This window comes from Lonchura striata, chromosome 8 (genome assembly GCF_046129695.1).
Source record: "Lonchura striata isolate bLonStr1 chromosome 8, bLonStr1.mat, whole genome shotgun sequence".
Classification (NCBI taxonomy): domain Eukaryota; kingdom Metazoa; phylum Chordata; class Aves; order Passeriformes; family Estrildidae; genus Lonchura; species Lonchura striata.
The window spans coordinates 5,075,597-5,099,041 of NC_134610.1; the positions used below are offsets into that span (position 1 = coordinate 5,075,597).

At 38.5% G+C, this 23,445-nt stretch overlaps 1 protein-coding gene across 2 annotated transcripts in view; it reads left to right on the forward strand.

Annotated features, from left to right (window-relative positions):
• LRP1B (LDL receptor related protein 1B) overlaps positions 1 to 23,445 on the forward strand; it is a 626,862-nt gene that overhangs the window by 330,117 nt on the left and 273,300 nt on the right. For both annotated transcript variants that reach the window (XM_077784902.1, XM_077784903.1), the window contains exons 4-6: positions 2,391 to 2,510; positions 4,084 to 4,212; positions 11,138 to 11,395. In XM_077784902.1, coding sequence (XP_077641028.1) covers positions 2,391 to 2,510; positions 4,084 to 4,212; positions 11,138 to 11,395 — 507 coding nt within the window. The remainder of the gene's footprint in view (positions 1 to 2,390; positions 2,511 to 4,083; positions 4,213 to 11,137; positions 11,396 to 23,445) is intronic.

Sequence of the window (23,445 nt, forward strand, 5' to 3'; positions counted from 1 at the left end):
AACCAGCTAGTAAAGTAGAAAATACATTTGCTGTTTTAGTGTTTAATGTTTTATTTATTAAAGGTATCAGGTAGAGGCATTAATAACATGCCCTAACTCTTGGTCAGTCCTGAAGGGCTCAGACAGTGTGACCAAATGATCATTGTAGGTCCCTTTTATTTGAAAGTGTTATATTCTTTTTTTATAACTTTGGTTATACTCTATCTTTTTTTACCCTCAATTGTTATTGTATTTTTTTGCTTTTTCACTTATGGGTTCCCCTGGCAGGGTTAGCAGATCAGCAACAGAGCAAAAATTTCTGGGGCCAAAAAGTGTCTGTCACAATAAAAAACTAAAATGCATTTGAAATTATCTGATATATAATTTAGAGGAGGAGGGGAAAATGTCAGTCTGAAGTCAGAAACTGATGGCAGCTAACAGTGATTCTTTAATGGTTTTGTTAGGAAAATGCAACCTTTTTTTCTGTTAAAAGCCACTCACATGATACAGCAATAATTTAAAATTAATGAAATACAACTTTTTGTGAAAAAAAGTGAGCAGGTACATGCTTGTTGTCATTGCTTAGGATATTTTTGTTGGGTTGTTTTTGGTTTTGTTTTTAATTTTCCCCAAATGGACTTCACTTCCCAATTTACTGTCACTGTTCTCCAGCTTTCCTGTCTGTGTGCAGCTCTGTTCTGGTTCAAGGTGCTGCCTGTCTGCATCCATTAAGGAAAGAGTGAAAACAAACCAAGTCCTGTTTGTGAGTCAAACAGTTCTCACCCAGTAGGAGCTCCTGGCTGTGCAGTATCAGACAAATATTGGAGGAAGAAAATTATAGGTGATAAAGGATGGCTGATCCATGTTTGTATAGAAAATGAGGTGTATATGTTGATTTTGTTCAGATAGACATATTAAATCAACAGCTCTCCATCTCAGTGTGCAGAACCATTTTAGGGAAGTTCTCCAGTTTACCTATGTGGGACTTGTTCTTGGAAAGGTGTAGCAGATTTAAGGACTGGACTAGGAACAGGAAACCAACAAAGCCAGCTACAGCCAAAAAATATTATTATCTATCTATCTATCAGAGGGGCCCAAGAAACAGAAATACCAAAAACCATTGGGAAAATGGGCAGATTTAGGCAGTGTGTGCTTTATGGACCTCTGGGCAGTCTGTATATGATGTGGCACAGAGTTCTAGGGAATGCCCTGAGAAAATTGTGTGAAACCACATTCTTTTTAGAATAAGTAATGACTTTGTGTGCCAGCCACATCCACTTTTCTCCCAAATTTTCAGCTTTATTTTGACAGCGGCAGTCGCTCTGGAATGGAAGCTCCAGGGCTCAGATGCTGATAGAGACTCTTCTTCATATTCATTCTACTCCCAAGTAGAACTTGATGAATAATGATCAGATGGATTAAAACTGTTCACATATTAGAATACAGATTTCTCTTTTTCCTTAGGTCATACTCAGTTACTTAAAGCCAGCCCTGTAGCAGAAATTTCTCTGTCCATTTTCAGGTTATTTTCTGACTCATCTGCATAGTTTTGAAAAATGCCCTCAGAGCACCTCCTTAAGCTGGGTTTCTCAATATTTTTTTTTTTTTTGCATTTTCCTGGGGTGGGGGGGGGAAGGTGTTGCTCATTAAAATAGTGAGGTTTTTTTGATCAGCAAAATTATTGAAACAATACACACAGCTTGAGGCTGGGAAGGGTTGGAACAGTTTTTGTTTGATTTTTGTGCTGTTTCACACTGGAAAACATTGGAGTCTGTATTTCTACAAGATTTCTACAGTTTGTTTGCATCATGCCTTGTGTTGATGGTGTGTATTTAAGCAGATTCTATGAAGAATTTCTGCAGTAATGACATGTATAATCTCCACAGGTTTATCCAGCATTACATGTCCAATGTTAAGTTATTGAGGCAGAATTATCCTCACTGTTTGGTGTGAAGTTTCTTTGTGCATCATTAAACATAAACAAGCTTTTAAAAGTTTGAAAATCAATTGGTATGAGGAATAATTAAGACACAGGTGTTGAAACATATCTCATAATCTGAGTTTTTTATAACTATTACAATTTCAGGATTGTTTCTGGCTTGGTTTGGTCTTTTTCCCAACAATAGTTATGACTAATATGCAAAAAATGGATGTTTAGGCAGAGCAACAGTACACCTCAGTAATAAACTTGTGGGAAACTCTTGATAAAAATGAAATGTTGATTTCCAGTGTTTAACTTGCTGACATGCAGTTTTCATAACAAGCTCTTTTGTGTGTGATATATTTCCAGCTAATGTACATGGTGTTTCCTTCCTGAGACATGCACTTAAACATATTTCAATGTTTCTAAAGTTTGAGTTTTAGGACTAACAGAAATATTTAGTAACATCTTGCTGTGTTACCATTGCCAGAGCTGCTCCCCAGGTGCCAGCAGATGAATTGCCAGCACAGATGTGCCATCACCAGGAACGGCACCCGCTGCTACTGCAGGGATGGATACGAAACGAGCAGCGACGGGAGAAGCTGCACAGGTAAACAAGAAATTCAGTGTAACATCATCACCCAGGTGTCTCCATGGCTCCCTGCTGGCTCTCAGGGAGCTGGTGGACAACCAGCACAACTTCCAGTGTCACTTCCTCATCCTTCTTCTAAGGCGTTGGTCAGGGGCAACCATGGTTTTGGGGCAGGGAATGGGAAAGGGTGACCCTAAAATGAGGGTCAAGGCCTCCCTCCTGACTCTCTAAAGCTCCTGTGCCCCAGCAGCAGCTCCCCTGAGGTTACTGAAGGATCAGTGTGTTGGGGTTTTTCACAAATAGAACAGGACTGTCGGGATATGCTCTTTGAGCTGTACTGTATTATCAGCTCGTTAAGTGACTGAGACAATTGGAAGATGGTAACAGCTCACGGACTGCCAGCAGCCAAGGATTTGTTAAAAACTTTCTAGCCAATCACTAAAAGTACAGTTCTACCTGCTTCAAACAATATTACTTTAAGTGCCATCTTGCCTCTGCAGTTTCCCACAGCTCAGCTGGACTGGAGCAGTTCTGGAGCTGCAGCTCAGCTGTGGGAGCTGCTCTCTCCACACTCCCCCACCAGGAGAGCCTCTAAAACCTGTACTGTTTCACATCCCAGCCATAAAGTCACACCCAGATTAGAATTTGATAAATGAACCCTCCCAAGGTCCTACAACTTAGCTGGGAACATTATTTTGGAGTCATTAATTGTAGACTGAAAATGTAGACAAATTGTAGACTGTCCTCTTCTATTTTTGAAATATATGACTTCTTCATTCTCTATCCAGGTGTTTCTTTCTTGCTTTATTTTTTCTCTATTAATAATAATCCTGGAGTTCTATGGCCCTATGGATGTTCTCACTACCAATCACTCCTCTCTCCAACTAAAAGTAGTGAGCCAGATTCTTCATAAATATAATTTATTATAAATTCTTTCTCTCTATGGTTGTCATGTTTTGTGATTAAAAATATATCTCAGGAAATAATTTAAACAGAGGGTTTCTTAGAATGTCAATTTATTACTTAAACCCTCAACCACTGTTAAATAGCTTATCTTGATTTTATGGTATTATCCTTATACACCCTAGCTGAGAAAAATGTTCTTTATATTTATTAGAGGAGTATATAGTTTTTGATGTTGGATGGTGGTTTAATGGAGAAGTGGTGACAGCTCATTTAAGGAACTGTAAGACATTGCCAGCATAAATAGGTTGAGAAGAGTAATCAATTACTTCCTCTCCTGAAATGTTGCTCCATTCATCAACCCTGATAACCAGTGATCTCTATTGCTAACAAGGACCCAAATGTCTCCCTAACATGATGTAGGCATTGGAGACTACTTGAAATAATGAAGGTTTTATCTTTCAAAATTAAGAGCTATTGAACTTGAAAACTCCTACCCTTCTTTCTGGCTACTTGAGTGATTTCAACAGCCAAACACTCCTGATAAATTCATGGTTTGAGAAGGGGAAAGCATCAAGCCTCCCACCAAAATGATTCATGACTTAAACATCTCTTAGAATTCTCAGTTTTATTGAATTTCTTTTTTTTTTCCTAATTCCTAAACTAGATGTTGTTCATGTCCCTTTAGATGTGAATGAATGTGACATATATGGAAGCTGCAGCCAGATGTGTGTAAATACAGATGGATCCTACACTTGCAGCTGTGTGGAGGGTTATGTGCTTCAGCCCGATAACAAGTCCTGCAAGGCCAAAAATAGTAAGTTTTAACATCTTTTTATCTTCCTGAAAATATTTTGTGGTTTACTCCTGGAGGATTCATGTGAAAAGACAGAGATGAACACAGGTGAGATAAACTTTCCTTCGCTCCACTACAAAGAGCTGCACAACAAGCTTAGAAAAAAAACTTTTCACTTATTAAGACAATACTCCAAGGGAAATATCAAAAGTTATTATCTGGATATTATTAATTAAAGAAAAATACTCAATTCAGCCAAGATTAGAAGAGTTCCCAGTTTCCCTGTTCATAAATAAATCAAAGATTTTCCTCACACAAACAAAAAAGGCTGTTTACTCTGGGAAGACAATGGAGACAGGGGAAATGATCATGAGGTAATTGTACCCTTAGGATGAAAAAAGACATGAGATTGCTTTGTCCTTGCATCATCCCAAGAGGTGAATTTCCTGATATACATATTCACATGAGGCTTTTTGTTGCTTAGTGCATGTTTTCATTACTTATAGTGGATTGGGTATTTGAGGAAATTAGTCAATTGTGCTTAATGAGGCAATATAGTACACAGTGTTTTCTTATTCAGCACAATGAATTAACAATGCTTTTATATTAAAACACAAAAAAAGTTCCTTAAGGAATTCTTCAACATCCTCAATACTGAAGCATTTGCAGCTGAGTATGAAGTCACGTTTATTGTATATATTTTTAAGGATTCCTTTTTGTAGCTATTTTACTATCAGGAAATAGAAAGGTCTAGTGATAGTTTTGAGGCTTCCTCACCTAAAGGCCATTACTAAATGTGTCCTTCCTTGATCAGCACTAAGAGTTAGTTTTTTCCTGCTTACACTGTTTTTTCTTGATCCATACATGGATATTTTTTAAAAAAGACCCCGAAGTCTTGCAAGATAAGAAAGCCTATGCAAAGTAGAAATCATTTGTTAATCTTCTTTCTCCACTTTCTCCACATGAAAATCAATAATGCAATTCTAGATCAGGAAATTCTCATGGTGTCAGTACTGGGCTTGAGATTACCCTTTTAGTTTCCCTTTTTTCACACAGAATACTAAGTGTTGTAGTTGATGTGTGTTGTAGTTAGCTGTTGATGTCAAGATGAAACAAATTAATTTTTAATAAGGAACTTCTCTGTATTTTTTGCTACTTTATCATGTTTATCTGACAGACGTTTTCACATTTTTAGTATTCCTCAAAATGGAATCACTACTCATTAATCAAAAAAATCCCTGTAGGACAAGACAAACCAGGGTCATGGTGCTGCACAGAAATGAGTGTTCCCCATTACTTTATTTTTTCTTTGGAAAAAAAGGTAGCTTTGGATCAAAGAACAGGATCCAAGAAAAAAAAAAAGCAGGTGTCTAAGGATAAAAGAAAACCCAGCACTTAGAAAACCTATCAACTTTTGTCCTTAAAGAACCTAAAGCAAATATGGATGGAAAAAGTGCAGCCTCTGTGCTTTGTCTACATTTGGTAATAGCAGTTGTCAAACAGATGAAGAAGAGAGCTGAGCTTCAGCCCTGGGTGTAAAAGCTGTGGGAGATAAGAAGCAGCACTAGAGGTGCAGGCTGGGCTTTCTGTGGAGCTTCCAACGTTAAGAACAGCAGATCTGCTCTGAATTTGAATTTCCATCCATGCTGAGATCCTGGACATGGCACAACCCAGAACACCAAAAAGCCCAGCAGGCTCTGGGAATGAGCTGGGAGGTTTCTGAACACTGAGGGGTGCATCGGAGCTTTGCACAAATGGTTTGGGGTATGTCCTTTGTTGGAATCTGTGATATTGATAATTCTGAGATTGTAGAAAGTCTCTGTCTGTCACCCCGCTGCCAAAGCAGAAGCCATAATTGGTCTGTGCTGGTTTCCAGGTTGTTTATTCTGTTTATCTCTCACATGTTCTGCTGCCCTGCCCAGCTCTGTCCTGCAGGGCAGCGTGTGGGGCTCTGCCCTCAGTGGGATGTTACAAACATTAAATACCAGAAACTCCCTGGGCTGGATTGACAATAACGTGCCAATATCTGTCACCTATGTTTCTTTGTTACAGAGCATTTTAAAAACTTTCTAGCCAATAGCACATTGCTAAAGATTCCTGATCACTGGTCTAGCCAGTCACTAAAAGCACACGTGCACCTGCTTCACACAATACTTTCTTGTATGCCTTCTATTAACAATACACAATATTCCATTATTAAGCTTAAAACCTTCTACTCTCTTGCTAAGCATATTCTTCTGTAGTCCTGAGGTCTGTCTTAGCCAAGCCTAAAACTCAAACTATTGTTTCATGTCCTTGCTTGCTGTGCTGTCGGAACTCAAAATGTCCCTCAGACATTTTTGGAGGTTCCAGGCCCAGGTCAGAAGCATTTGAGACCATGGCAGGCAGCTGGAAACAGCTGTGATTTTGGATTTGAACCATGGAATGATTTACCAACCTTGTAGGAAGAACAAGAAGTCAGAAAAATTTAGATATTATAGTAGAAGTAGTTACAAAGCAGAGGGAAGGATTTTTGAGTGCTGTACAGGGGGGTTTTGGTTTTGTACATGGGGGCCAGAGGTTTTAAGATGGATTTGGGATTTGGGCCTGTCCTGTCCTTCCACTTTCTTGTTCCTTACCTCCATGTTCTTGGTGATGTTGGCACTCCCAGATTGGTTTAGAGTAGAAAGGCACCATTTAATATAGGTAATAGCATTGGGGGAAAACTGTAACCATGTAACACATAATGTACCACATAAAAGATAGAAAATCACCATTTAATATAGGTAATAGGCATTGGGGAAAAACTGTAACCATGTAACACGTAATGTACCATATAAAAGAGAGCAGCAGCCCAGGGTGGGGAGAGAAGAAGCAGTCGGGGTCAGAGAGGATGTCAGGGTGTGTGTGTGCCTCTGCCTGAGCTGTGAGCAAACCACAGCAGCTCAAGGAGAAAATCTTTTAGAAAACTTGCAATAGACTGCCTTGAGACTGAACAACAAGAGACTGAGTTTTCTTTGGAAGCTCGGGCTGGAGGAGAGACTTTTCCACCACACAGAGCCACCCCTGACCTAGGTGAGCTCCGGCACTGTGCTACTCTAAGTTTCCTACTTTCAGACTTTCCAACTAGCTGTAAGTTTTTTACTCTTTTTGTTTCTGAGACCTGCTTTCACAGGTTTCTAGAAATCTTCTTACCTTTGCTATTTTTCCCACGAGGTGCAGAGCAGGTGACACTTGTTGGTACCTGCAGGAACCTGGGTTGGGGACAGGGTGGTGACCCCACAGGTCCATCAGCTGCTGGGTGGTCTCAGAGCTTGTCCCCTCTGAACCATCTCTGCAGTGTGGGGTGGCACAATTAGCAGAGAATTCCCCAAAATCTGCTCTTTGCTGCCCTTCACGCACCAAACATTCAGCTGGGAAGGTGGCGAGGTCTCTCCCTCATTAAATTCTGCATTTTCTTCCTCAGCACAGTTAAATAACTCTGGAGCTGAAAGCTTTTAGCTGCACATTCCCTTTGGGAAGGATGTTAAAATAGGTATCAAAACAGCTGGGGGCTCATTGTGGGTTTTTTCCAGACTTTTTAAGCATATTTTCTTTTATGAATAAAGAGGCAGTTAATGGTTTCTTCTGAATTAAAAATAAAACAAACCACACTTTTTGTGGTTTACTGAATTTAAGAACTTGTTTACCACATTTTTATGCCTAAATTGTAAAGTCTTTGTGTGATGAGAAGAGTATTTAAGGAAAGAAAATTACAGAATTGGGAATGTCTGGATGAGGAAAAGAAATTCATCTGTTTTACAAAAATTCATTATATATTTTATATATCCAAAGCCAATCAAGAGAGAAATGCTGTCATTTGTCATGTAGATGAAATGGGATGAACTGATAATGACTAAAGAAAAAAATGAATTCTAGCTTAAAAAAAAAAAAATCAGCCCTGTTTAACTGATTTGAGAACAAAATTTTCTTGTAAAATCTCACCAAATTAAATTCTCAGACTTTGGAAAGAAAACATTTGTGAGGAACATTATGGTTAAACATCAAAAATAATGTAAAAAAAATTAGACTTCTCAGTATTTTTTCAGATTTTTATACAATACACATATTGGTGACAGCAAAGTCCCTATGATTTACAATGTACACCCCAGGAAAAGGAGGTTGAAGCTGTTTGTAAACACTGAATTCTGGGGTTTATGCCTTTCATATCGTTGTGGTGGAAAAAATAGGAAACGTTGGCATTTCTGAGGTTTTTTTTTTCAGATGAGAAGAATTTTGGCAGTGCAAAACACTCTCATTTCTGATTTGTTGTGGCATTACTTATTGATCTGTATTTTAGACAAGATCCGGTAGGAGGGAAATGCAAGTCTTTCATCTTTTCCACTACTCTATCTTAAGCATAATTCAAGGAGGATGCCTTCATTTTAGTCAAGACTGATGAATCATAAAACTTCCCTGGATTAAAGAGCTATTCACTTCTTATCTTTCCTGTAAAAGGAAAAAAAAAAAAAAAAAAAAAAAAAAGAAGATAAAAAAAAAACAAACTTGTGAAAAAGATAACATGGATGAAGTCCACTTGTTTGAAAAGCTGCTGTCAGCTCACTGGAACTCACTCTAATCTGTCCACTAAAACTTTTAAACTGTGTAGAATCTGTTCTTCAGGAATGGACAAGAAGGTTTTGTGAGATTGAGGACATGATATTTTTAGTATGTCCTGTTTTTCATCTGCATTATGCTATAAAGTAACTTGATTTATATATTTTCATATGAAATTTTGATATTTTGTACAGTTTTTTATCAATATATGATATTTTTAAAATTATGAAATCAGCCTTTATCTGAGTAACACTGAAAAAGCAGGTAATCTACCTTACTGTGCAAAACCATGATTAACTGCTTTATTCCATTGAATTATTTAATGTATTTATGCTTTAAAAAATACAATTTCAAGCCCAGTAATCTAGTTTCTGTATTTTTAATGTGTAATGGTGCCTGCTGAGCAGAACCTCTTGGCAATGCCACAGGTCCTTACAGCACCTTTGTCTGCAGCCAGGTTTGATTACAGCTGTTGCTCAAGAGGTTTGAAGCAAATTCCTTTTAAGAATTCCTTTATGTCTTAGAGCCTAATACCAAAATACAGCCTTTCTCTGGAGTTTAGTGAGGTATTAAATCCTTGTTAGAGTTTTCAAGAGGTTGGTTCAAAGAAAAGATCCGGTTCTCTCTCACAGCCCTAAAGCACCTGGTGGCTTTGGAACTGCAAACAGCTCCTGTGAGCTGCCTTCTCTTTGAGGCTTTGGATATTGCAGGCTGTGGAAATATCCGGCTTAACACACAGAATAAGAGCAAAAATCATAATAAAGGTCTTACCACACTGCTGGTAGCTGGGGAAAGAGTGATTGAATCCAGAAGTAGGCAATGGTGTTATTTTGTGGGGAGAGAGAAGCGGAGCACAGAGCTGTTGGATGTAAAAATAAATCCCCAGGCTCAGCGGGAGGCAGATGGAAACTCTCCTTTTGTACCAGTCTGGGGTGAGTGGGTGACAGGGACAGAAGTTCCCAAATCTGCCTTTCCTCAAGGGTAGCAAAAGTTGCTAAGAACTGGGGGAAAGAGATTTACAGGCACTGACTGCAAAAGGACCTACCTGGCAGATTTCAAATGAAAATTATTTACTGAGAAACCCCCCACCACCTCATCTTTTGAAAAGGAAAAAACAAACAAAACTCAAGAACTTCACTCATGGCTTACACCACAAAGGATTGCTTTGCAAAAAAATTCAATCCCTGCAGTTCTTGGATGTCTTCTGAAATTCAAAGAGGAAATAATGCTTGGATCTGACTGATGGATGGATGGAAGTGAATGTGGGGATGATGAGGACAGGCAGTAAGTTCCAAAAGTAACACTGCAGAAGTGTGGATTTACAAATGTTAATGTGGGATTTACTGGAGAGGGACAAGATGTGTAACAAGAGAGAATATACATTACGGGATGAGAAAGAATAAATAAGGTGTAAATTAAATCCAAATTCAAAAGAATATACACTGAAGCTTTATAGAAATAAAGTTTTTTACATGACAAAATATATTTTTTTTTTTAAAAAGAGAGCCTCAAGATGTTTAAATAAAGCAGATATTGCCAAAGAAGAGAACACCTATTGCTGTGGCTTTGAGAGAGACCACTGAACACTGTACTCACTGAAATATTTCTTCTCTTTAATCAGACCTGCTGATGAAGTACCATTTGTCAAATCCTTCTATTTATGCAATTTTTTTTCACCATTTAGACATCTGGAACTGCTTAGTGAAAATTTGAGAACTCCATTAGATGGAATATTGATAGAAAGTGGTGCATGTCAAAGCAGTATTCAAACATTGATGTATTCCTTTGAAAACAAGCAGTTTACATTGGAGTGAGAGCTCCTGATGTGGCAACACAATTTTTTTTCATGTGTACCTGAAGCTGCAGGGTTTCTATCCTTTAAGGTTTCACTGCACTGGATTTATTGTCAGGTTGGTTATAACATTGAGCAGCACCCACTCCTCAGGTTTTGTCCTATTTTATAGACTCTCATATGAAAAACATTTTCCAATTTCATGTGTCCTCATGAGTTCTGCAGTTTTTCCTGGCCCTATTTTTTTTTGAAATGCCAGTAATCTGGCTAGAGATAATTTGCATAAGTTGCATTTCATTTTATGATTTAGGCATGAAAAATTTTGCAATAATGATACTTGGAATTAAACAGAGGCTGTGGGGCTGGGGTAATTAATTTTCTTTAATGATGTGAACAGCAGGATAAAATAGACTAATAATTGGGAATATATGATAGTTATGAAAATAAAACCAAAACAAATTTATTGCATATCTTAAAACAAGCAGGTAAGAACATTAAAAACTACATTAAACCCAAAAAAAGATAAATATGAAATATACAGCCCGTTAATCCTTTAAACTCTCCTCACTTTGTTTTCAGAGCCTGCTGATAGCCCTCCTCTCCTCCTGATTGCAAGCCCTGAAATGATTGAGGTTTTGTACCTCAATGGCAGCAGGGTGTCAGCCTGGAGCCCAGTGAAGGGATCTGCAGTGGTGACCCTGGACTGCAGCCACGGGGAGGACAGCCTGTGCTGGGTTGAGTCCCGAGACCTCTCCAGCCAGCTCAAGTGCTGCAGCATCCCCAAAACTGGGACCTCACCACAGGAGTGGACAGTGAGCATCGCCCAGAACCTGCACAGTGAGTATCTGGCAGTGGTTTGGCACAGCCCTGGTGTGTGTCCTGACAAAAAGAGGCTTGCAGAAGTGTTTTTGGCTTGCAGCTGAAAAAGTTCTTTAAATATTGCAGCTCACACTGAAGTAATTTTATGGTTTTTCACTCCTGTATTCAGCCTGAGCTGCAGTGTTTGTATCTATGCAAAGGTTTTTAAGATGTGTGGTTTTATGGAGTAACTATAATGTGTGGGAGTTACAAAATCAACAGTGCAATAGAAGAAGAAATGTAAAAGGCTTTTTTTCTCTGGCAAAATAGTGCTACATAAAGCTCAAGAGTAATTCTTTGCTGCTGGGACAATACTAACAATGAGATGGAATTATATTTAGCACACAAACTATCATAGGTATGTTAGTTCTTAAAAATACCAAAATATTTCTGGACTTACTGGAAATAAAGTGCTGCCTCTGTTTTTTTAAAATTAAGAAAATAAATTTAAAAATCCTTGAAGTCATGACACTGAATTAGCCTTTGCATTACAGCATTATTCCTCAGTCAGCTTTTCAATCTGTGGGACAGTTCACTTATGAGGAAGGTGTTCATCCACACACACACACTAATGCCTTAAGTTTTAGCTTTCATATTATCCAGATTCTTTACTGCATTATTATAACTCTGGACCTCAGATAAAGTTTTAGTAAATTCTCTTCACAGCTTAGTTAGACAAAACAATCCTTTTCCAGCCTGAGAACCAAGGACACCATTGCAAAAAATGTCCAAAAAGTGTAAACAACAGCAAATTGAGGAGAGCAAACTGGGAGGATGGGACTGAATCACCTGGAGCTGTAATTGGAAAATTGACCCTAATATGGAAAAATTGACCAAAATTTATAAAGGTGTGAAAATTCATGACTCAGAGTCCATCTTGAGTGTAGCCTTGGCCAGGCTCTTGCACTGCCCAAGGTGTATCCTTGAAAGCCTTTTAATAAATCCCTACTTTATACCTTTCACTCTGTCCAGCCTCTGTTCCAGGTAGGCTCTCAAGGCATCAGCATTAACATGTGAACAGCCTGCAAAATATCATGCAGGGAATGAAAAAAAAAGAAAAAAAAAAAAAAAAGATATTTTCTTCCTCTCTCATAGAGACGGTCTAAAATTTGATCTAAGCTTTGGGAAAATCCTTTTAAGGTGAGATGTGCATCAAAGAATATCTCTGAAAGGATTTCAAACCCTCTGACCATGAGCTCAGGAATATTTAAAGCACAAATTTGATTGCAACTCTTAGAGGTGCAAAAGTGATAAATTCTTCATTGAGATTGTGCTTTAGACTATAAAGATAGCTGGTCTTAGGTATGCAGGATAAGGTGTTTTTTTTTTTTTTTTAACCTATTTTATTGATTTTATATATATTAGAATAGTAAATTGAATTTTAAAAAATCACTCCAAAAATAGGGTTTGGATTTTGGGTATCTTTTTATTCACCACTCATTGTGAGTATTCTACTTTTAGTGAACACTTTTATCCTAGGTATAAATATATTTATGTGTAGATTTTTAAATTTTTCTTTGTCTTCTTTGTTCTATATAGTTGCTTTTTTTTTTTTTTTTTGAGAGGTTTTAAGTGTATTTTAGAGGCTTTTTTATACTTTAGCTATCAAAGTACTCCAAAAATCATGGTGGTAGTATTTCATTGTGCATTTTCAATTCACTTAGCCATTGATATTTTGTTTTCCTTTTAGAAAGAAAAAGCAAATTAACCACAGTCCTGGGCAGAATGAGCTTTTTTTTGAACTCTGTGTGTGTGTTCTGTCATGATGTTTGCACCATCAGAGTGGACCTGAGCCTTCCACCCCTTCCCCTGTGTTCCTGCCCCTCTGTTCCCTACATGTCCAGAGAATTTCTGGTCCTGTGCTGGCCAGATCTGCATCACTGCATGTGTTTGCAAAATCAAGGCCCTGCCATGGGTTTGAAATGAAAACAGTGCTGCAATTAATGAGCTGCTCATTCTTCATAATGCCAGCACCAGATAGCCCATGATCTATAATATTCTTCTCAAACTTCACGGTAATCATTCAGTCTTATTTCGATGAAGAAGAATAATTCCCTTGGACATGAACTCACTGCAGAGGCTTGCTTTGACTCTTTGATTTTGTTTTGGGAAATAGGGCTTAGGGACTTCAATAAAACAACTTTTCTGGGAGCTCTGACTGACAGACTCTCACAGATGTAGCTGTGGGAGTGTTTTTGCCAAGCACACACATCCACAGGCACTTCTGCTGTGCTGCTCAGTGGAGCTGCATCAATCCCCATGGTCTGGGCATGTCTCCTCAGAGGAAGGAGCAGCATGAAATCTGCTTTTGTCCACCTAATTAGGATCTTCTAGACACCCTGGAGTTATTCCTGCCAGGACATGGCAGGAATCTCATGTTGCTCTACCAGATAATCTTGTAGCTGCTGCAAAATTGAGTTTTAATTTTAAATTCTCCTTTTTCTTCGCTCCACCGTCTGTTACCTGTCAGGTCATTTCTGCTGTTTCTCTTCATCATACAGCACTACACCTGATGAGGCAAATTAATTTTGTAACTCTGTCAAGGAAAATGTTTTCCAGTGTAATTGCATTCTCTGCCAGCTCAAGCCAAATAAATGGTCAGGGCCATGGGGTGATTCACATAAAATTGTACATTCTGTTGTTCATAGGAAGCTTTCTTTTGTGTTTCTGTGAAATTGGTTATTTCTAAAAGTACTAGGGGAAAAGAAACCCCAAACATAAAAGGTTTTTTTAGCAGTGTTTGTGAAATTTATCTTTTTTATTTTTATCTTCTAATCATTTCGTTAGTGGAAAAATAAATCTGCATTTGACACAAAATGTGCTAGAAAATCAGTTATACAAAGTGATTGGGACTGCTTGAAGTACATTTATTCAAAGTGTTTTCTTCAGTAAAGGCAAGTAAGTCTTGTAGTTAGGAACAAAGACTATAGATCATCTTTAAAGATGAAAGTCCCCATCTAGGAAAGCAGAGACTATGAAAATGACTTCGTTTTCATGATGGGTCATACAGCACCAGCTCCAAGTACTGAACATAAGCTTTGGATTCACAAAAGAAAGGAAATTATAGTCCTTTAGTTTCTGCCATTCATCCTCAGAAGAGTCCAACGTGACTCCACTTTGGGGAGGATGAGTCCCAGAGGGAGGAATCAGATCTTTGAAGCACTGGGGAGCTTGGTCAGCATCTCACTCTGCAGAGGGAGAAAGGCTGAGGGGAGGCTGATCCTGCCCTTGGGTGTTTTTTAGCTCTGGAGAGCAGAGTGCATCTCCAGAGATGCCTCTTGTGCTTAGTAATCAGGCTAATTTCACTCAATATTTATTATCTCAGGGCTTGTTTGGTGGTTTTACCCCCTCACATAAGGACAGCTTTCTGCAGGCACAGCAGTACCAGCACAGACATTTTGTTCTGAGCCAAGGCCAGGCATTATCATGTTGTTTCTTCTTTGTCTTTTAAAAACCAAGAAGTTTTTGGAAGAGAAGCTGGAAATTTTCCACTTGGGAAAGATTTATGCAGACAGTACTGCAGCCAAATGGGCTTTCAGAGGTGATTCTTCTGTAAGGGAGGCTTGTGCAGCCTCTGTCCATAGTAACAGGGGTGCTCCTTGACCCCTCACAGCCTATTTCAGTGAGTACAGTGAGACTTCCAGAACCAATCATTTATTTTAACTGATATCTCTAGGCCCAAACTAACAAAAGTTCTTTCTAATGGCATGAATGTGGAAAATCTCTGAATTTTCTGCCCTTTCAAAGCCATGATGTGCAATCTTACATGAATGCTTTTGTGTGTGTGAGCTGAGAGGTGGCGAGAGCAGCATCCTCTGGATGCAAGAATCTCCTTCTTCCTCATTTTAGGAGGCATTTTGTGTCTTCATCATTACAAGCACCTTTCATGCTCTACAAACCAGCACTAGGCAGCACAACCTGGGCTTTAGCTGCTATTCTTCTACAGAATATAACAAAATCTCTTCTGGGATGATGCTTCAATGATGATGCATGATATTTTCTGCTCGGCTGACATTTGATTCAGGTTTTCTTGGCACTCTGTTATCTCAGCACACCACAAGCAATGCTGCAGTGCCTGTGTTCAGCTTTGCCACCTGTGCTTTGTGCCCACAATTGATTACACCTCACCTGGGAAGGGCCACAGACTTTCCTCTTGGCAGCTGTGTTTGGACAGGACCACTCTGGATTAGAAGAAACATCTTGTTTCTTCTGTAGTAATTCAGTTTTTACCTGCCAAGGCTGGGAGCAGGGAGTGGTTATGGAGGGCCTGGAGTCTCTAGAGGGTGAGGGATTTGCATCTCTGTTTGTAAGACCCAGAACCTTCTACTTGACCTGCTGGGCACAATCCAGGCTGGATTTTGGGATCTCCCACTTTCTGGATGTGAGAGCAGTGAAGAACATCAGGCAGCAAGCCCAGGGAATTTGATCACAATCCAGGAGTGTCTGTTTGGGTACATTACTGTTTCCTTCCCTGATTTTGGTCCCCCTAATGGCTCCTCCACCTCCTGACCTAAATCACTTCTCAGCAGTGATTATCCATAAGCACTGCAATCATTTCCCTTGGCATTGATGAGGCTCAGTCACTGAAGGAAACACCAAGAATTGGAGATGATGTTCCTGTCAGCAATTCCTGTGAATTGCCATGAATATTCATGGCAAATCAGAGCAAAGTTTGGCTTACTCTGCCAGGAGCAAAACTGAGAAGATCTGGGGGAATGTGTTTATTCCTACATAGTCTGCCCCAAACTTGCCTCCAGACAGGCACTAGGAGCTGTCACACTGTTGTAGAATGTGGGTTTGCTTTTCCTCCTGTGATAGACAGCCCATGTGCCTCCAAGATGCACAGAAAGGAGAAGGTTTCATCTCAAAGGTCTTTTATACCTCACATCGTTCCTTAGTTGTGTTCAGTGCACCTGAATCAGTCATGGAGCCCAAATGGGAGTGAGAAGAGTTCCTAAGGGAGTATCACACAATACTTTTCCTGTGTGAGGACTTCTCAAGCTCTGGCTGATCTTGCATTGCTGTCCTTGCATTTCTGAGAGGACTGATCAAATGCTGGTTTTAGGATAATGGACTTTCTTGCTTTGTCCAAAGGTGGGATTTCTTGCTTTTTGGCTTTAGGTTTTAATTTTTTTTTTTTTTTAATAGTGTCAACATCTCATTCTTAAGTGGTCTAGACAGAACCATGAATTTTTATTTAGTGCAGGAAATGGTGCTATCTGATAATTGTTCTTTTTCAGAGAGTTTTTCTGTCCCTTGTAAGATTCCTTTAGAGACTTAGGCCTGTACAGAAACATCCTTTGACCAGTGTGCTCCTCTCTTTACTCCTTGTCTTTGCTGATTATTGTTTCTGCACAGCCTTTTTGATGGTTGTCAGGGTAAGTGGAAGGATAAGGATAGGTCATATCTCTTCAATCAACCTTTCTGCTCCAGCAAGCACAATCACTTGGGTATCATCCTTTGTGCTGTGTACTGCATATTTATTATATATATATATATTTAATGAATAATATTAATATAATCAAGTCTATACATCAATTCTTGATAGTGTTTGCACAGAAGTTAAGATATAACCTGTATAGCTGAAACCCTAAGAGGGTCTTCCTTCTTCAGGGGGTTCTAAATATTAGTTGTGATGGATTTATCTGCTTTTGCTGCATCTTTTGGGTACAGACTTCATCTGGCTTGAGAATTGCTCTACTGGTTTGAGCATTGTCACCACAACATTGTGTCGTGTCACTTTGAGGCCCAAGCTCCCATGGCAGAGAGCCTCACCTGGTGGCATTTCCCTTCAAAGCTAAGTGATCTGCACTTAATCCTTTTTGACACCACAGCAACTTATTAACTGACTGTTAATTGCCACAAATGGATTTTTTCAGCTGTTCAGGGATGTGATGTTACTATTTTTCAAGCTTTGTTACTCATCCAGCTTCCACAATTGATCTTGCATTGACATTGGTCAAAACCCTGGGTCTGTCTTCTGTTCCTAGCAAAGCTGGCATAGTATTTATTCTTCTTTATTTATTCTTCAGTAGTTATATCCTGGACAGTTACATCTCAGACTGAGCACAGGAAATAAAAAGCCTTATCTCAATGGCATTTCTCAGTGCAAATTTTTGATTGATTTTGTTTTGTTTTGTATTTTTTCCCCTTCTCTAAACTCTTAGACTCTGCCTGGATGAGTCCCCTGAATGCTCTCTCTGCAAAGAGACAAAAAATTGTCAGTGTTGAGTTGTCACATTCCCTTTTCCCTGTTTTCTCAATTTATTAGCTCACAATTTTTGGACTTTCTTCTTAATTCCAGAATTGTTGTTATCCTAAAGTAGGGTATGACTGGATGATTTCATATCTTCTTTACATCCCAACCCATTCTGGGTAGAAAAGCTCTTGCACCAGGGAGGAAATACAAGAGCAAGTAAGCAAACTCCCACAGCAGCAGGAGGGTTTTGTAAAGAAAAAAGGACTTTCTGCCAAAGAACCAGCAACCACGTAAATTTATCTTTATCACTCATAATTCTGAGGGATCTTCATCACTGTTAAATTGAATTATTATGTTTCTGGTAAAACAGTAGCATTTTGCTTTTGTTAACAGGGCCTTTAAGGGTGAACAAAATAATTCTGGGGACTATAGAGATGTAATATGTAGATAACTAGGTTTTTCCTAATGCAAATTACAGTTTTGTAGTGAATATTTTACAATGGCACTTATATCTTCATATACAACAGTAGTGAAGTATTGGTTAAACAAAAACATATTCACAAGTAATTTATTTTTTCCTGAAAAGTGGCATTAATTATTGCATCTTTTATGGGATTGGACTCACATTTTTCCATAGAACTTTAACATTCACATGCACCACGTTGGCTTTATTTTGTTCTTTACTCAGTAGCCACTGGAACTGTTCTTGGAATTATTCCACATTTTCTCAGTATCCATAGGAGCTTGTCTTCTGCCTTTCTTCCACTGGGGAGATATATAGGAGATTAATAAGAGACAAACACTTTTAAGCTGCCCATTTCAGTAAAGTTATTTATGGAATTGAGGCTTCAAATGCACTTGTGGACACTTTCTTAATGGCAATAAAGAAATTATTAATATTTCAGTATATTTCAATATGCTAATTACATATGCATAACTTTTTTCACTTTCCACTGGTACTTTTCTACTGTGCCTATAAATTTCACATCTTTTATGATTTAGCCAGTGGTTGTCTTCTTGAGTGGTAAAATATCTTTGTAAATGCAACTCAAATAGATTGCTAACCAAGTTTGCTTCATTTAGACTAATTGACAGCAAATTTGCCACACAGATATTTATTTATTAATGCAAATATTTAATTCAGACTTCATGATAGTCCTAAAACACTCTACTAAAGTCAAGTGAAGAAGTCAAGAATTCTTGGTTTTGGGCTTTTTTTCATTTTATAATGCAGTTTGGGTTGTGTCATTAAATGAGTTCTTCTGCATCCAGAAGACTTTTTCTGACCAACATTACAGGAAACTTTAAAAAGTCTGTGTCTTCTTTGAAAGTACTTTTGCCTTTATAGGAGCAAAGGGGACATAAAAACTATAAACTCCAAAATACGGTTTGTTTACATCCAGCATCATAACTGGAACCATGTTCAGGTATAAAAAGGAAGCACCTGAGCAATTGCAGACCAAAGTCCATCCCAGAGAGAGATTTGTCAGTGGCTAAAGCCATGAGGGAACAGTCAGCAATGGGCTTGAGCAGGGTTAGGAATTCTCTGTGCTGCACAGAGATCTGAGTCTGCAGGGAAGTGACCCCCAGGGAATGGCACAGCTGAACCACATTCCACCTGCTGTGCATCCTGGGGAAACAGCAGCAAAAGAAAAATAAAAGAGAAAAAGGTCTGTCTGTATGTCTTATGCAATGACAAGATTCATAGACTAAAATCACAAACATGCAACTCCTGATCAAACTTGTAGCCTCTGGAAATTGCTGTTTTGAAACTCGGGTTTTGATCTGATGCTTTGTTCTACTGAAAGGAAAAAGGGTAAATAGAGAGCATGCTTTTCAGAAAGGAATAACAATGAATAACTGCATTAATGGAAGCAAATCTGAAATAGAAGCTACATATGTGATAAAATTAAAACCAGCTGCTACAGCACCTTAAGCTCTTGCCTAATCTGCTTTCTGTACTCACAGCAGCCTGGGTATTTCTGTGCTGGGCTGGAGTTTTTGGCAGACACGCCAAAAAGTGTGTGTGTCAGAATAAATAAAGGACTTGTTCTTTCCTTATCACTTTATCAGGAGCCCTTACAAAAAGATGAATTGCATATTTTGCCATAGTGTGATTATTATTTAGATTGTGATGGACATGACAAATTAAAACCATCATCTGATTGTGGGGATTTAGCATAGGATTACTTTTTTCAGTTTTTAACTTCTTTGGCTGGAAGAAGCAATGACTGGCTCAACAAGTAATATCTCCAGACCATAGGAAATATTGGTTTTGTTCTCAATACATAAAATTGTGGGTTTCTAATTGGAAAGAAGCAAATTTGATTTAGAACTTTCTTGTGACTTCAGATTTGGAGTAAACTTGAAATGCTGAAAACATTATGAACTGTTTCAGCATCATGGAAATAAATAAAATGTAACAAAAAAGTTTGTCCTTTTCACAATTTGTCAGCTGAGTTAAAAAATAAATCTTGTTTTTACTTGTACATTTTTAATAGTTGAGTGAAGCATATTTCTAAAACTGACAAATTACATGCAACAAATGTTCTATCCGAAGTAGATCACTTTTGCTAAAGGCAAAATCTGATTTTCTTTGTTCATTGTAAGCAATGAAATGATAAGGACAGGATCTGCAAAGGGTCACTTTACTTGCATAAAATTGATGCCCTGAGTGTCATCAGCATGTCACCCAGCAGCTGCCACTCAGTGTGCTGGGCCAGGCACTCACTGTGACAGTTCTGAGCTGGGGACAAAGTTTGGGCTCTCTGTGTATGTGTAATTCCATTACATTTCTGTCACATTGTGTGAGCAAAAATAATGAGCTGATTGAGGAGTGTGTGGGGATCTGTGCCACAACTGACAGTTCCGAGCTCACTCACTCTTTTTGGCAATTTTGGACTTGTCTTGAATGTCATTTATTGCTCTTTAACTTAAATGCATTATCATATTTTTAATCAGGGAGAGTTTTTTCTATTGATATATAAGGAGATAAGTATAATATGTTATAAAAGATTAGTGCCTTTTCTCTTAGTGCCTTTTCCCTTCTAGTTGTGCATATCCTGAAAATATGTATTTTCTTTTTAAGGCTCTTCAGAGATTATATTGTGTCACTGAGTCTGTACAACTAGTTGCAGAACTGAAATTTGTTTTAAACAGTCATAACCCCTCCATTACCTTCAGGAAGAAATCCACTGAGAAAAGGCAACTCAACTAAGATGAAATAATAGAAAATGTATTTTATGAGAGCCTGTGAATGCTCTGTGATCCACATTCTGCAGAGCAGAGCTGCTGCAGGCTGGAGGGTCTGAGGAGCACCCGGGGCTCTGCCCCTGCTGCACTCAGCGTCACAGCACAGCCTGTGCTGCCTTTGGGATCCCTCAGCACAGAACTCAGCTCACATCAGGCTAGGAAATATTCCATGGGTAAAAATTATTGCTAGGACAAGGGAAACCTGGGAGGGTGCAGTGCAGATTCATGTCTCTCCTCTGCACTTCTCCGCAAGGTTTGGGACCATTTGTTTTTATTATTTACATGAAAGGGACAGCAATTTAGGAAGAAAGGCAATGTGCTATGTTTTTGTCTGTTCTTCTTTACATGTAGAATATGTCAAGGGAAATAGAGATTGGATATTAGGAAAAAGTTTCTCACAGAAAGGGTGATAAAGTACTGGAATGATCTGCCTGGGGAGGTGGTGGAGTCACCATCCCTGGTGTGTTTAACAAATCCTGGATGTGGCACTGGGTGCCAGGGTTGAGTTGAGGTGTTGGGGCTGGGTTGGGCTCAATGATCTTGAAGGTCTCTTCCAACCCAGTGATTCTGTGAATAACAGAGAATAAGAGACACTGTGGGGTTTAAAACCTGCAATGCTAGGGGTAGACAAGGTGGGAGTGATTGGCAGAAGGTACCTGGGACTTGAGGGGCTGTGGAGAGGAGGGATGATGGGCTCACATCTTCCTAGAGTGGACATGTCGCTGTTGAGGCAGGACAGGGAATGAGAAGACCCAGACCAGAAGGCTGCTGAGAGTAAAACTCTGATTTATTTAAAATACCCCGCTCTTTTATACAGAGCTTCGTGAGGACCATTCCATTGGTCCTGAAGTGAAAACAATTCACCCCATTGGTGCAAAGTGCTTGACACATAGTGATAGAACTTAACTATAAACAATGTGAATAACAAGAGAGATAAAGAATTATTTACATTCTTCTCCAGCTCTTTCCCAGGCTTCTGCCTAGCTAGAAATTATTTTTCTTTCTTTGAATCTGAGTCACACATGGGCAGGGGAAGGGAAGGGCTGGAATCCTTCTGAAAGCAAAGGTCAGGTTTTGACATATAAGCACACTGAGTTGGAGTCATATTTCTGGGAGCAGTGGCTGTGTGAGTGATCTATGAGACTTTTAATGGGATCTATGGTGCCATTCTGGTTTAAGATAATGCTCAGGTAGGCCAATAGCAGCACTATTGGGGTGATGAGAGAAATAAATAAACAACAACAAAAGAGCCGTGTCTTGATGTCTGGTTGAAAATGGATAGAAAAATAATTTATGTGTAAATCTAAAGCCATGTTTTATTTTTATTTCTTGCATTGTTGGAAATGAGTTAACAAGGAATTTTTTTATTATTATTTTTAAGTGCAGTAGCAATGTCAATATTTTAAACCTGGGCAGTTGTCTGTTTTGTTGGTCAGGTCACATATAATGAATAACAGCTTTCTCAAAGGTTACTATTTTGATATTTCAAATATATAATGAATGAAGAAAAAGTGAAAAAAAGAAAAGGACAGAGAGGGAGAAAGGGAGGATGAGGTAATGTTTGCATGGGATGTATTTATTATTGTCTGTTGCAGCACTGATAGGCAGGAAGGATGTTGTTTGTTTTTCTCAGATGACTTTTGTAGGTGCTGAGCAGTGGTTTCAGAGTCTGGCAGGAGTGCCAGCCTGCTGATGGCATGGTGTGATGATCCCTCTGCTAGAGGGAGAGGAAAAGATTAAGAAAATAGATCAGTGTCCTTAATATAGGAAGCATTTTTTGTTTCTTTCTTTCTTTGGCAAGCCTAAAAAAAAGGCTTTTTATCTAGTAAAGTACATGATAGGTTTTTATTTCCATAATACTGTGTGAAGAAATGAGGTATATGTTTGCTAACCATGCAGGTCATATTTTTTAATAGCAAGAATATTTTTAGGTTTTCTAAAATATTGTATAAGTTGTAATTCTCAAGCTGGATTTAAAATGCACTCCATATACAGTCTTTAATTATTTATTATTTATTTTAGCAATAAAGTTGGGAATTTTTGGGATTTTTTATTCTTTTTTTTAATTTTTTTTTTTTTTTATTTTTTGTGATGTGGCTTGTTTGTTTCTTTGTTGCAACTGTTATTCTCCTTTTCCTCTAATATGTTTGAGATGAAGACAAAGACTTTTTTGTCCAATGTGAATCCATCTGTTTAACAAAATTAAATATGGTCAATAAGTGGTCAATTAAAACAGTATTACCTTCTGGTTAAAACTGAGTGCAATAATGTCCTTTGGGATTGATTTACACCAGTGGGTCATGGCATGTCCTGCATTTCATATTGTCTACACCACGTATTGCTAAGAGCAACTAGAGTACCAGATGAAATTATCCTACAAAATTAGGCCTGCAAGAACCTGCAGCATATCTGGATCCTGTGAATGGGTGTTCTCTGACAAATGTTGCCTTCTACAAAAAAAAGTACAGAGTTTCCTTTCCTGAGTTACCTAACCCATTTTTTAAGAGTTATCAGACATAATTCACTTCTCAATTATTCCCCAAAAAGCATTTCTTAAGGCACTGTTGCTTACCTCTGC